Raw genomic sequence first — 15,276 nt, forward strand, 5'->3', positions numbered from 1 at the left:
CCATAGTGTAGCGTCAAGAAATCTTCTGTTTATTAAAAATATTTTAAAAAACAAATTAAACATATGCTGTATGGATTTTTTACTTTTATTTTAATTTGTTTTTAAAAATAAAAATATTTTTAATAAACGGAAGATTTCTTGACACTACACTGTGAGAGCCAATATCTTTTTTCCTTGAGGAGTTTTTGGGGAGTTTACACACCTGAGCTCTTTTTTTTTTTAGCCAATGGAAAGTTAGTAACTAGGAGGAGAGGTAAGGCATTGTGCAAAAAAATGTGCATTATACAATATGTGTTTTTAGGTGCTTTCCTGTGTATAGAGGCCAAAACCATGTGACTCGTGTCCTTACCTGAGCTTCAAGCCACCAGCTTTGAGCAAAGCTTAGGTCTGAAAGTCCCCATTGTCATATGTTTGAAGTGGTTGGTTGTAAACCATTACATATACTCAGTGAAGTGCCTGGCCTCAGGTGATTCATGGACATTAAACAAATCCTCCTACATAAGTTGTACCAGTTTATCTTCAGCCATCTCTTCTCTATATCTGTTCAAACTGCTGAATTTATAAGCTTGTCTCGAAATTCAGAAAAGGGGTGCAGAGAGCCGAAGTTACACTCTGCAGAGCTTAGTTAGGAGAGCTCTAAGCCCTTGTACACACGGTCGGAGAATCTGTCGGAATGTGTCCTATCGGACCGTGTCGTCAGATAATCCGACTGTGTGTGGTATGCATCGGACTGATTCTGTCCGAATCTCCGTCCGACCCAATTTTCCAACATGTTGGAAATATTTCCCGACCAACTGGGCCGAACGGACCTAATCCGATCATGTGTAGAGCATTTTCATCGGACCAAGTGCCACGCATGCTCAGATCGAATTTCTACATCAAAGCTATTGTCTACTAGCCTGAATGTAGTCCCATCGTAACGAAATTACGTCATCACGTTCTGAAAGATCGGATTTTTCGCCAACTTGGCCCGACCGTGTGTATGCAACAGTTTCGGACACAATCCGTAGGACTAAATCCGACAGGCAAAATCCGACGGATTTGGTTGGCAAAATCTCCGACCATGTGTACGCGGCCAGGGAGATGATTGGCGGGAAAAAGACTTCCCTTCACACAGCATAAAGGATAGAGCTGAGGGCGTAAATCACAGGCTGTGTGCTGGAGGTCCCTCTATTGTCACCATTTTTCTTTTAGTGTCGTGAAAACTTGTCAGTAGCGACTCATGCTGATAGAGGTACAAAGCAGCAGACAGAAATTACACTTTGGGCTTTTAATTAAATTAAGTACACACTACAGAGGGCTGGTCTTTGACCTATCTTTTAAAGTGGCTGTAAACCGCAGACATGAAATATGAACAGAGTCATTTGATTTAATGAACATCAAAGTGCTTTATTTCATTAATAATTATGCAATGTTCATTAAATCAGATGACTCCAGACCCATCCTAGGTAGGGATGAGCTCAGGCGTGTTCGCATGGACCACGTGCAGAGCCCGCCAGAAAGTCGGCACAGCGCTGCGCTAATCACAGGCAGTGAGACGTTGCCCGATCTCTGCAGCCGCACAGAGGGCAATGTCTCACTGCCTGTGATTAGCGCAGCGCCATGCCGACTTCCTGGCGGGCTCTGCACGTGGTCCATGCGAACACGCCTGCGCTCATCCTTAATCCTTGGATAACGTTTCTGCCTATAGGAGCACCACCCACCTAAGAACACTGCAGGGAATCTGGGACCCTGCAACACTTAGTGGGCCTGTAGGGGTATGAGGTTTTTGGAGGGGGCTGGGGACAACTATAGGGAGTGGGGTCCTTGGAGAGGTCAGGGGGTCTCTCCAGGAGGCTGGGGGCTTTGTGGGGAGCACTACAGGACACTTTTGGAGGTTGTGAGAGCCAAGGTGGGCTGGAGGGTCTGCCGATGGATGGAGGCATTGCACTGAGCTGGGGGGCACTGTGGGGGGATGGAGGGCACTATAGGGGCTGAGAGCTTCAGAGGAATTAGGGCACTCTTGGAAGTTGAGAGGTATTATTGGAGAATGGGGGGGGGGGGGGACTTTAGGAGTTGTTAAGCGCTGTGGGACATTAAGGGCTCACCCAGCACATTTGTAAATGCTACTTTTAGGGCATCTGCAAGGTTCTTTTTTTCCCCTTTTTCTGCCTCTCCGCACCCCTCCATGTTAGCCTATTTGTCCATACACACATAGGCGTTTAGAGGCAGAAGAAAAAAAAACACTTCCAGTACGTCTAGGTTGCTTTGTGCAGAATAAAAACTTGACACAGAAAACTAGAGTTTTTTTTATCCATGAGTGAAAATGCTCAAATACTCCAAACCTTGTGGTGCGATTTGAGCCCATACAAAATAAATGGGCTGAAATTGCACTGCAAAGAAAATGCATATGATTTGAACAGGAATGCAGTGGGATGCCTATCTGAATCGCATGTGGCGTCCCGCACCGAGCCGGTGAGAATCCAGGCTTGTGATAGCGACTTCGGCCCGGGTTCACACAGGAGCAGTAGGGGAACCGCATGCAATTTGGACAGGAAAGGTACTGCATTCCTGTTCAAATCACATGCAATTCTTTGCAATGCAATTTGAGCCCATTCAGTTTGTATGGGCTCAAATCGCACCACAAAAAGGTATGGATACTTGGTATCAGCGAGTACTTGACTAAAAGTGTCCACACTGGTACTCGCCGTTAAAAATCAGGTATCAGTGCAACCCTAGCGTAAATGCGTCTAGAAGCGCATTGACGCCAGGCATGTCAAGCACTTGAGCTTTAATTCATTTCAAAGACCAAAATTCTGGCCAAATGAGATGATCTAATGCCCATGAGCTTGAAGCGCCTAAACGCATTTATATGCGCCAGGCATTTTTTCCACACAAAAGTAAAGGCATTTAGACGAGGTTAGCTAATGCCCTGTGTGCAAGCGGCCTAATGCCCCATACACACGGTCGGAAATTCCGACGGAAAAAGTCCGATCCGTTTATGTTGTCAGAAAATCCGATCGTGTCTGAGCTCTATCTGACTTTTTTTTCATCGGAATTTCCGACGGAAAAAGATTGAGAGCTGGATCTAAAATTTTCCGACAACAAAATCCGATTGGACTTTTTCTGATCGTGTGTAGTGAATTCCGACGCACAAAGTGCCACGCATGCTCAGAAAAAAATTTGGAGACGAAAGCTATTGGCTACTGGTCTCTACGTAGTCCTGTCGTACGTGTATAACGTCACCTTTCCGACAACTTTGTGCGACCGTGTGTAAACAACACAAATTTCGGCCAAAATCCCTCGGATTTTGTGATCGAAATGTCCGACCTTGTGTATGGGGCATAAGGGATGTGGAGGCCCAGAGGGAGGCTGTGAGCTGGCAGAGGGGCACGGTCCAGTGGTTTATAACGGGTTTTTAGCTTTATAGAGGATTAATATTGTTTTTTGTTTGATTGATTGTTTATTGTTGTAGTTGCGGTAGCAGGTATATACTGTATATAAGAACTATATAATGGTGTGGTCACAGTCTGCACTTCCAGATCCCGTCTTCATCTGAGCACCATATTTACAGAGTATCAATTAATTTTGAGTTTTCATGATAAATATTTAATTTTGATTTCCAGAAAAAAAAAAAAAAGAACTTAAGCAAAAACGCAGAATCATGACCATTAGACTTTATTTTAGGGGGAAAAGAAAAACATAAACGTACAATATCAGCTAACACTACATCCAATTCTAGAATACTGCAAGGCCTCCAATACCATTCAAAGGTCTAAAAAGTATAAAAACACATCAATACCGTTTCCTCTAAGGAGTACAAAAAACACAAATTTAATAAAAGTAAAAAAAAAACACAAAAAGAAAGTTTCATTGCGGTGACCTCTCCAGGAAACAAGACTAGCGAGGAGCACAATGGTCCCCAAATTTCTGGAAACTGTTGATGGGGCAACACTTAAAAAAAAGTTTCTCCTTTAATCTGTGTCCTTACAAAAACTTTTCTTTTTAATTCTGCAAATCTACAATTGGCACAACTTGTAGGCGGGGATGAAAATTGAGGATTGATTCTTCTTATGTTCATTTTGCATTTGACCATTTTAAAATGTTTTTAAAGGGAAAGTCCACCAAAAACTGACATTATACCCCCCTCCACTTTGTTAACCCTTCTCATTCTGACTGCTGCCCATCTTGAAATCGCTCACATCCCTTACAACCCAGGAAGTGTGAATGGCGGCACCGAAACAGGCCACACCCACATCACTTTAACAAATTCTTAAAATTGTTCTACCGTCTTCACCCCAAGCAGAATCATTTTCCTACGTATCCAGCTGCCGTTAGATTCGATCTAATACTGAGGATCCATTTACATCTGTGTGGTGAGCTAAGGCAAGTGTGTTAATCATAGACATGCACAGGAGGTGTGCCCGGGCACACCCTAATCACTATATGCATTGCCGATTTCCTCTACTGCCCAGGCTCCAGCACCCCCACCCACCCCCCCACAGTGCTACTGGCTTCCCTCCTCTCCCCACCAGCTGCTGCAGGGGAACTTTCAGGATGGAGAGTGGTGGAGGGGCTATTAATATGTAATTTACCAGTGCCTTCCTTTTCTAAATGAACACACTCACTATGCTCATTCATAACTGAAGCATAGTAAACTGTTTACTATACTTCAGTTTGTGAATGAACATGAAGCCGCTCAGTACAGAGCACTTCCCATTCATTCACTGCCCCGTGCAGCTGAGGCTGCAGAGAAAAGGCATGTGTATTAGAGCTTTGGGGTGCACACACTAATGCAATAGGCTGCACACACCTATACAGTTAATACATGTCATTTCACATGTTAACATGCACTGCATTAAGGCAGCCCATCAAAATCAATGGGCTTTCAATGCCCCAAAATCAGGCGTGGTGCAAAATCTTTGCCACAATGCACGGCGGTGAGTTGCAGCCTTACAACGCATGTGTTGGCTTAGTGCTTTCGGGTACTATTCAAACAGAATGGCACCTAATGCATTTAATGTGTGTTTCCACGCTTTGACATGTGCATTCCTACAACGCACAAATGTAAATCAGCCCTGATATGCTTTTGAGTGTTTTTGCTTGATTGAAATTGATGGAAACACATCTGAATGTGTCTCAGCGCATGCATCAAGACACAAACCAATGTGCATCATAATGCCGCATATTACCAGGTCATAAGGCAAGCAAAAGCACCACGATGTGCATCAATGTGCATTATGATGCACATTGACAGCCAATGCAAAGCGCTTTGCAACACATGACAAAGTACATTAACATGCGTTGATATGCATTTGGATGTGCTTGCATTAATTTAAATAGACACCACATGGTGGGTAAAAACACATAGCCTAAAAAAGGTTCCCAGACACTTTGTCCTTAATAAATCTGATCGGCATATCAGAAATTTGGCAAAACAATTAGCTTAAACCTTATGTAGGCAACTTAACTCCCACCACTGAATTCTCAAATTCAAATGCAGCGGCAAGAGTGAGACTCCATTAACGCCAATAGGAAGGGGGTTCCCTGGGTAGCTCTGGCTGTGGATTTTCTAAACTATATATATGGAAGTGCGTGCCACAACCTACCAGTACCCAACTGTAACCGAAATATCAGTCTTTGGTGGCCTAGCCCATGGATACCATAGATGAAGGGGTTATTTTGCCATTAAGGTGCCATATCTGAGGGTTTGCGGTAAATGGATTATGGCTGTAACAGTTTTACATTTTTTGTGATCCCGTTCCAGAAATGTTTCCATTTCCCGTGAATGTCAGGTTTACAGCAGCAGGTAGATCCTACATCTGGCCATATACGTTACAATCTGATTGTGCAATCTTCTTTATGATTGATTAAAGACTGTTATGTAGGCTCTCAAGCTACAGCTCTGCGCAATCACCTTAAAACGGAAGTTCAGGCAAAACCTGACCGCTCAACCTGTTCTCTGCCACATTCTAAACCTAATCTATCTGACCCAGTAAAGCAAAAAAAAAAAAAAAAGAAAAAAAAAAATCGATATACTTACCCATTCTGCAGCCGATCCGGTCCCAGCATCAGCTGCCAGCGGCAGCTTCAGTGTGGAGGCGGAAGCAGGAGAGGCAGCCGACAACGGAAGCCCCATAGTAAGTTTATGGGTGATGTCACTTCCTATCCTCTTCACAGCTGTTGTCGGTCCTCTCCTGCACACAGCTTCTGCCGCCAGAAACCGGACTGGCTGCAGAATAGGCAAGTACAGCAATTTTTGCTTTACAGGGTTAGAGAGATTAGGCTTAAAATGTGGCAGAGAGCAGGTTTATGCTGCTTTCACACTGGGGCGGGTGTTGACAGTAAAACGCCACTAGTTTTAGGGGCGCGCTGTTAACCCCCCGCTAGCGGGCAAATAAAAGGGTTAGTAGCACCCGTGTAGCGCTGAATCACTTTGCAGGCGCTTGGGCAGCAGTGCCCATTAACTTCAATGGGCAGGAGCGGTGTATACATACACCGCCCCAAAGATTCTGGTTGCAGAACTTTTTCTAACATCCTGCCAGCACAGCGCCCTGGTGCAATAGCACTCAGGCTTTCACACTGGGACTGCAGGGGTGGCGTTTTTCAGGCGCAAAAGCATCTGAAAAACGCCTCAGTGTGAAAGGGGACTTATAGTTTTTGCCTGGACTTACACTTTAAAGTTCACCTCTGAATTACAAAGCCCCCCCCACGCGCTGGGGAGGTGCTCTGTAGTCCTAACACACCCTCCCAGGCTGACAATGCTCCATATTACAGTACAGTAATGCTCCGTACACACGATCGGAAATTCCGCCAGCAAAAGTCAGATGTGAGCCTTTGGTCGGAAAATGCGATCGTGTGTATGCTCCATCGGAATTTTGCTGGCAGCAAAAGATTGAGAGCAGGTTCTCAATTTTTCAGTCGGAAAAAGTTCCGATCGGAAATTCCAATCGTCTGTACAAATTCCGACGCTCAAAATTCCTATGCATGCTCCGAAACAATTCGATGCATGCTCGGAAGCTTGAACTTCATTTTCTCGTCTCGACGTAGTGTTGTACATCACCACGTTCTTGACGATCAGAGAACTTTTGTGTGACCGTGTGTATGCAAGCCAAGCTTGAGCGGAATTCCATTGGAAAAACCATCCAAGTTTTTTTCCGATGGAAAATCCGCTTGTGTGTATGTAGCATAAGTGTAAAGTGACCAGTTTTGGAGTCCTTACATTATAAAATAAGCTGCTTGAATGATTCATCATTTCGGACAGTAACACATTTTAAATGGAGTGTGTCAGAGGAACAGGCATTGGATATAATCAGAGATGAACACAGTTAAAGCCGAATTCCAGGCAGACATTAGCAAAAAAAAAAAAAAAACAACTCCAAATAATGCAGAAACGTAACCACTATGTGGATGCAGCTAGTGTAAGTACCTGATTCTTTCTTAGTATCAGCTTCCGGCAATGCCCTGTACAGCAGCACTCAGACTCAGGCCCCATACACACTATTCGATTTTCTGCAGATTTACCAAAACCATATAATATGAGGTCAAACCTTCATAGTTTCAATTTGCATGCAATCAGGCAGGCCCTTGCACTACATGGTTTTGGCAAAGCTGAAGACAAAAATCTGCAGGAAAATCTAATAGTGTGTATGGGGGTCTAAGAGAGGAAAGGGCAGAGCTAGGGGGCCAATTAGGCTCTAAAGCAGTGCAAGGAGAGGGCGGAGTCATAACCATGCTGCTGCTACATTGTCCAATCAACAAGCCCAGGAAAGGGGGGGGGGGGGTGGGCCTGTCTGACCAAGCTGTTCTTTACAACCACAATGGAAGGCTGATCCCCCCTCCAACTACCGGGATCACAACGCTGGCAAAAACTGAATTACATGGCATGCCAGAGTTCCCATCTGTAGGTTTTAAAAATGTGTATTAGTAGCTTTGCCTGGAGTTCAGCTTTAATGAAAAAAAACACTACAAGAACAGTTAAACAGTTATGAAACACAAAGTAACAAAAAAAAAAAAGTAACAATTCTAAAAAAGTAAACATTAAAAAGTAACAATTTTAGTTGGGTTGCCCCGTTTAGTAAACGATGAAACAGATTTAAAAACTGCAATGCCGTGGGATCTGCATAAAAAAAGTGAAATGCTCCCCTCCCCCGCTGTCAAAATGCTACATTACAGAAAAAAAAAAAAAAAAAAAAAGCACTGCAGCGCACTGGGCTCCGCTGTACAATGCATTGGGAAGCTTTTCAAAATAAGCAGTGTGCATTGCCATGCCTTGTTGCATGTTAAACACACACATTTTAGCATATATTGCCAAAAAAATAAGTGTGAATAAGCCCTTTAATTCTGCAATGTAGCATTTTGTCAGCAGGCGCATAAGCGGACTTTACATTTTAGCACAAGGTCAGCTTTGTCAACACAGGCAAGAAAAAAAAATAAAAAATTATAGATAAAACAATCAGCTGTAAATGGAAACTAATAAATTCAAGTTAAAAAAAAAATCCTGATGCTAACTCCATTAGTGGTTGTACTGCTATTAAACTACGTTTCGCATAATACCCAGCCAGGTCCAGGGGGCCGTTGTGTGACGCTTCGAGGGTAATTACATCTCTCAATTGTCAGTGGGGTGTATCTAGACCTGCACAGACTCTTGAAGTATCCGCAGTACTGCATATCCAGTTTTGCTCACTTCCATAGGGGTCTATGGAACGCTTGTATGGACATAGCAATGTATGCACAACTGTAAATACAGTTTACATGTATTTCTGCTGAATACTTCCAAGAGCACATATATGTTTATAGTGTTACTGAACCCCAGACCCTGCATTCACTATATCTGGTCTCCCACACAACATGGAAATACAATTATTTTAGTAAATATAAACTGCTAAAATACATTTTCTCATCGGCAATATATAGCAGTCTTATGCCTTCTATCAGTGTCTGGTTAAAGCTTGTAGGAGGAGTTTTCATTCTCCTCTGACTGTCCTATGAGGCTAGAGGACCCCTGAACCTCTGTCTGGACAGTGCTGATTGGCCCTGCGCTGATCACATGCACCCTCCCAAGAAAAAAAAAAAAAAAACTTCTCTAAAGCCTCGTACACACTATTTTTCTGCATAGTTTTTCCTTAAGATTTACCAAAACCATATAATATGGAGGTCAAACCTTAGGCGTTTCAATTTGTAATCAGGCAGGCCCTTGCACTACATGGCTTTGGTAAACCTGAAGGGAAAAAAAAAAATCAGCAGAAAATCTGATAGTGTGTATGGGGCATTACAGTACACACCAAACTGAGCATGTGCAGAGTGCCCCCAAGGCTGTACCATCAGGAGATGGATTAGGGACAGTGGAAGAAGGAGAGGATCAGAGAAGGCAGGATCAAACAGCCCCTTAGGTTCCACAGTGAGTATAACAAAACATGCTTTACTGCATATACAGACTGATTGAAGGTTGTGGGTTTAGTAACACTATAAAGTGTATGTCAGGACAAAATTACATAAAACAAACATTCAGTACATCTCTGCAATACATATATTGCCCTGTGTTAGGTCTCTTTAAAAATGCCGCAAGTACAGAAAAATCCTGGCTGACCTGCCAGAAATCCAAAGAGTCAACAACGCTGCCTCTTCTGCACTGAAATTCCAAACAGTGCTGCCAGCACTCCTCCTCTCCTCAAGGGGCAGTGTTCTGTAGTATATAAAAAAAAAACTAGGCAGGGCTGACAACACTGCTTAGGATTTCTGTGCAGCAGAGCCAGTGCTCACTACAGGAAGTTTGGAGCTCCTTGGATTTCTGGCAGGTCAGCCAGGATTTTTAGCAATTTCATTTTTGGCCCGGACATGCACCTTAAGCCCTTTACTTGACGTAGAACAAAAGGCTTTTCATTTTGAATGGAGTAAGTGAGAGTTATAACCCCTGTCAGGTGTTTTTTGTTTGTTTTTTTGCCATCTGTGTCTCATTGTAAGTTTTCCCTTCACTTCCTGTCTTAAAGCCAAAACAAGAAGTAAGAGGAAATCCCTCCAGCGTGTCACCAGAACTAGGTGCTCCCACTGGAAGAATTCCCCTCTTCCTGTTTCGGTGACAACCCAAAATTTGAAATGTATGTTAAATTTTCACCTTTTGTGATCACAGTCACCAGGAAAAAAAAGGTGAATCTTCCCAACGTGGGCACAGACAGAAAAAAAAAAAAGAATCTGACAGGGATTCAGATCCAAAACGATAAAATACATTGGCCTTTAGTTATACGTTAGTGTCAGCAAGTGGGATGGACTTTCTGATCATGTGTGGTGGTCACATGATCGGAGCCCGTTGTCAGCTCCCAATCCTAAACCAAAATCAGGAGCCGTCTGTGATTGGGCGCTTGGAGCACAGAAAGCTGCTGACCCATGTGTGCCAACCTCCCTATGTGTTACATGGTCAGCAACAGGTTCATTTTTACTTTAAATGAGCAAATCTAGGAAAAAAAAAAAAAAAAGTATAATATATATACTAGAATAAATAAAATAACTATAGGAACTAAGTAAATATTAAATTAGTAACTAAAACAGCATAAAAAAAAAAAGTTCTAAACATTCTAATCCTGCACATGCTGCATACAGAGCGGCCTGCAGTCCCGGAATCTCTATAGAGGATATCGGTGATCGCCGATCGATCGGTAGTAAATACAAAAATAACAACGTAAAATTTCTCGGAGTTCTGCGGGAATGAACTGTCAGTAGTTTTATTTTAAGTGCTATAGAGATAAATTGAGATTGTTTGTTTTTCTTCATCGAACAAAAATAGAAAAAAAAATTACCCAAAAAAAAGCGCAAAATGTTTCCTTGATATCAGTAGAGAGGACAAGGGGGAGCGCCAGAAGTATCCAGTCTCGGGATATTCGGTCGCAGCGTCCAGTATTTTTTTATTTTTTTTTTAATAGACCGTTCCTGCAGTAGCCATGACGGGATTGGTCGGTCTGTGTCTCAGGCGCTGTCCGGGGAAGAGGCCGTGTTTTTTTTTCTCTGTGGCTTTTTTTTTTCCCCGAATGAGGTAACTGGATTCTGAGTAACAAGAGAAAAAAACGGCAGAGATACAAAAAAAAAAAAACGCACCTCGCCTCCTGGCCATGGTGCGGTCAGGAGCGGAGTGCTGGAGTCACTTGTTGGTCAAATGAAGAGATTGCCTGCACAGGCCACGTGGTGGAACGGGCCGTGTTTGGACCACTGAATGTGAAAAATTGCCCTCTCGGGTGGGAGGTAAAAAAACTGAAGAATTTCTGAAAAATTCTCGATTCCGTTACAAAATACCGTTCTTCTTGTGCGTGTTGGTGGAGACAGGGCTCGGCCGCAGCTTAGGACTCTTGAGGTACGACCGCCAATACCTTCTGAAATGCAACAGTGCTGGAATCTACGGAGGAAAGGATGACACAAGATTAATCAAGGCCTGTGGAGGAGGTAAAGCAATATGAGACCCATGTATCTGGGACTCTCAGCTGCTGAACTACAAAACAGCTCCATCGGGCCACTAGTAACTGGAGGGGACACAAAATATGAAAGGCAAATCTAATTCTCCATTATTACTGAGATATAATTCAGCAGGGAGCATATTGGACCTCTGCAGAGAGCCCCCTGCTTGCACACAGAGCAATAGATTGTAAGCTCTTCTGAGCAGGCCCCTCTTAACCATCTTATTTTAGTGAAACTGTACTATCTCCCTTTTAGAATGTAAAGCACTGCATAAACTGTTGGCGCTATATAAAGCCCAAATAATAATAATAATATTATAAGAATTTTCCTTCTCTGCAGCATGCTGGCATAGGGTGGGCTTTTCTATGCAGGCTGGGGCTGCTTTCTAAAGACATTGTAAAGGAGTCATTTACGGTTCCAGTAGGGGGTAAAAACACATGGCTGAGCCACATTCTTACTGCCCTCCAACTGCTCCTCCTTAAGGCTGGGGTTCACACTGACAGATACGGCTCGCAGCAGGGGTCTGGTGCGTCCCTGTTCTGTTTCAAGGACAAATCAGGGCCAACATTTTGCCTGAATTTGGCCCTGAAACTGAGCCAAAGACGCAAGCCGCTCCGCAGCCACAACAGAGATGCGTGAACCCGCTCCATACAGAGCTGCTCACAATCTCCTGTCATGCAAATTGATGCGAGGAAATCCACGTCCAATTTGCATAGGTGTGAACCCAGCCTAAAGTGCAAAAAAAAAAAGTTACAAATATGTTGGACTTGCACAGAGCCGCCTGGATCCTCCTCTTCTGTGGTCCTGGCCCCTCCCTCCTGTTGAGTGCCCCCACAGCAAGCTGCTTGCTATGGGGGCACCCAAAATTAAGTCACAGCTCCCTGTGTCCATTCAGACACAGAGATGGGACCCGGCCTCACCCCCTCTCTCCTGATTGGATGAATGTGTTTGATTAACAGCAGCAGGAGCCAATCGTGCCATGCTTGCTGCTGTCTCAGCCAATTTGGGGAGGAGGGGGTGTCTTGGGCAGCTTAGGACACTCCTGCAACATCGCTGGATAAAGATGGGCTCAGGTTAGTATTAGGGTGGGGGATGCTGCACACAGGTTTTTTTTTTTTTTTTTTTATCTTAATACATAGAATGCATTGAGAAAATAAAAAAGAATAATAATAAAAAAAAAAAGACACTTTCTGTCTTTACAATCCTTGCAAATGAAACCCATTCAAGTGAACAAGGCTGCGCTAATTGCGGTGTCGTAGTGCAACATTTAGGGGGTCAAAACAGGGGGGGGGGGGCTTTCAATACACGGCCTTGTTTGTTTGGATATTGTAAACGTTATATTATTTGTACTTGGAAGTTATCATCTCTGTTCAAATGTAAATTTCTTTTTGTTCTTTTTATACATTGGAAAACCTTAATAAAAACATTAAACAACAAAGGGTTATGAGGCAACAACTTCACCTCCAACGCCGGTCACACTTCATGCTGTAAAGCATTCTAGTTATTATGGCAGTAGGTGTACAGCAATGGCCCCAAACGCCCGCGATAACCGCGGAGACAGACACTCCGGCGGTGAACTCCCTTGGGGCTGGCATGGGCATGACCCATTTTATGAAAGTTTTTTTTATTGCTTTATATGTTCTATGTTGCTGTATGTACTTGTCAAGTAATCTCAGAAAGAATTTTATATGAAATGCAGCAGTAAAAATACATCCAGTAAATCTGAAATGCTGGCATTGAAAAATACATTTAGGCTGAAGATTAAATTGCTTATGTTTTGTCTTCCTTGGTTCCTCTTCCCCCCCATCATACTAATGAGAGACGTTTTGGTTGGGGCTCGTTTACATCAGCCTGCATGCTAAACGAATGGCCCCTTTTCACATGTTGGTGGTGTCCACTATGTAACAGCGGTGAGGAGCGGTGCTTGTGTTACAACACAATGCACTGTTCACCTTACATAGTCTACATAGTTAGTAAGCTGGAATAAATACACCAGTCCATCCAGTTCAACCTGAGTGAGTGTCTACAATTGTCCCTATCCCTGTACATAGTACATCACACACTCACATTGATCCCTACCCTCAAGGAGCCCACAATCCAAGGTCCCCATTCATATACTAGGTCCAATTTTGGACAGAAGCCAATTAACCTACCTGCATGTCTTTGGAGTGTGGGAGGAAACTGGAGTGCCTGGAGGAAACCCACGCAGGCACAGGGAGAACATGCAAACTCCAGGCAGGTAGTGTCGTGGTTGGGATTTGAATCAGTGACCCTTTATACTGCTAGGTGAGAGTGCTAACCACTACACCACTGCCCTGCCCCTCAACCTTGTTTTTATGCACCACATAAACCGAGAGGTAATGCAGTACAAAACATGCTGCATGACTATATAAATGGTACCACAGAGCTGAAAAAGAGCACCTGTTACACTTTATGTCTAAATATGTAATCATAGGCTTGCGCAGGGGGTGTGCCAGGTATGCCTGGGCACACCCTAATCACTACGCATGGTGCAGATTTCCCCTAATTCCTGGACTACCCTCCTTCCCCATCTTACCCCCACCTGCGCCACAGTGCTGCTGGCTTCCCTCCTCCCAGATGCTGCAGGGAATATTTTAGAATTGAGATTGGGGGAAGGGGGTAGTAAATATGTAATTTACCGGCCTTTTTCCCCTTCTAAATGAACATAGTCGCTCACTGTGGCCATTCAGAATTGAAGCATAGTAAACTGTTTACTATGCTTCCGTTTGTGAAGGAACAGGAAGTTGCTCGGCGCAGAGCACTTTCCATTCGTTCACTGTCCAGTGCAGCTGAGGCTGCAGAGAAAGGCATGTGTGTTTGAGGTTTGGGGTGCACAGCCTAATGCAATGGGCTGGGCACACATATGTATGTAATATTATCATCATCAGGACTAGTGATCCCATCCCCCCCCAAGAGATACGTACATATGCCCTGCTGGATCCACAATGGCTTATTCTGCCACCAGACTCCAAAATAGTACACAGGGACTCCCGATAAGATGATGATGAAGCCGATCCCACATTCCACCGGCGTCATATAGAACGACACAACGATCAGGAATACACAGGCCAAGATGAAGAAGATCGGGAGAGCCACATTAACCTGAAAGAGAGCAGAGACGGTACAATATAACTATACCTGGAGAGCAGTGAAGTCACTCTGTATAATACATCTCATGTCTGGAGAGCGGTGATGTCACTCCTGTATAAAATACCTTATATCTGGAGAGTGGTGATGTCACTCCTGTATAAAATACCTTATATCTGGAGAGTGGTGATGTCACTCCTGTATAATATAGATCTTATATCTGGAGGGTAGTGATGTCACTCTGTATAATACATCTCATGTCTGGAAAGAGGTGATGTCACTCCTGTATAATATATCTTATATCTGGAGAGCGGTGATGTAATTCCTGTATAATATATCTTAAATCTGGAGAGTGGTGATGTCACTCCTCTATAATATATATTTTATCTTTGGAGAGCGGTGATGTCACTCCTGTATAATAGAACATATATGGAGAGGCGTGATGTCACTCCTGTATAATATATATCTAATATCTGGAGAGCGGTGATGTCACTACTGTATAATATATATCTTATATCTGGAGAGGGGTGATGTCACTCCTGTATAATATATATCTTATAACTGTATAATATATATCTTATATCTGGAGAGCGGTGATGTCACTCCTGTATAATATATATCTTATATCTGGAGAGCGGTGAGGTCACTCCTGTATAATATAACATATCTGGAGAGCTGTGATGTCACTCCTGTATAATATATATCTTATATCTGGAGAGCGGTGATGACACTCCTGTATAATATATA

General features: G+C 43.4%; 1 protein-coding gene across 1 annotated transcript in view; it reads right to left on the reverse strand.

Moving 5' to 3' along the window:
- Window positions 1-3,641: 3,641 nt before the first annotated feature.
- SLC7A5 (solute carrier family 7 member 5) overlaps window positions 3,642-15,276 on the reverse strand; it is a 60,744-nt gene continuing 49,109 nt past the window's right edge. Inside the window, exons 9-10 of the mRNA XM_077453358.1 lie at window positions 14,367-14,544; window positions 3,642-11,362 (exon numbers count right to left, since the gene is read on the reverse strand). Of these exons, the coding sequence (XP_077309484.1) occupies window positions 11,307-11,362; window positions 14,367-14,544 (234 nt within the window). The 3' untranslated portion in view covers window positions 3,642-11,306. The remainder of the gene's footprint in view (window positions 11,363-14,366; window positions 14,545-15,276) is intronic.

This window comes from Lithobates pipiens, unplaced genomic scaffold (assembly GCF_037356315.1).
Source record: "Lithobates pipiens isolate NorthernLeopardFrog02 unplaced genomic scaffold, aLitPip1_a1.2 Scaffold_10, whole genome shotgun sequence".
Classification (NCBI taxonomy): domain Eukaryota; kingdom Metazoa; phylum Chordata; class Amphibia; order Anura; family Ranidae; genus Lithobates; species Lithobates pipiens.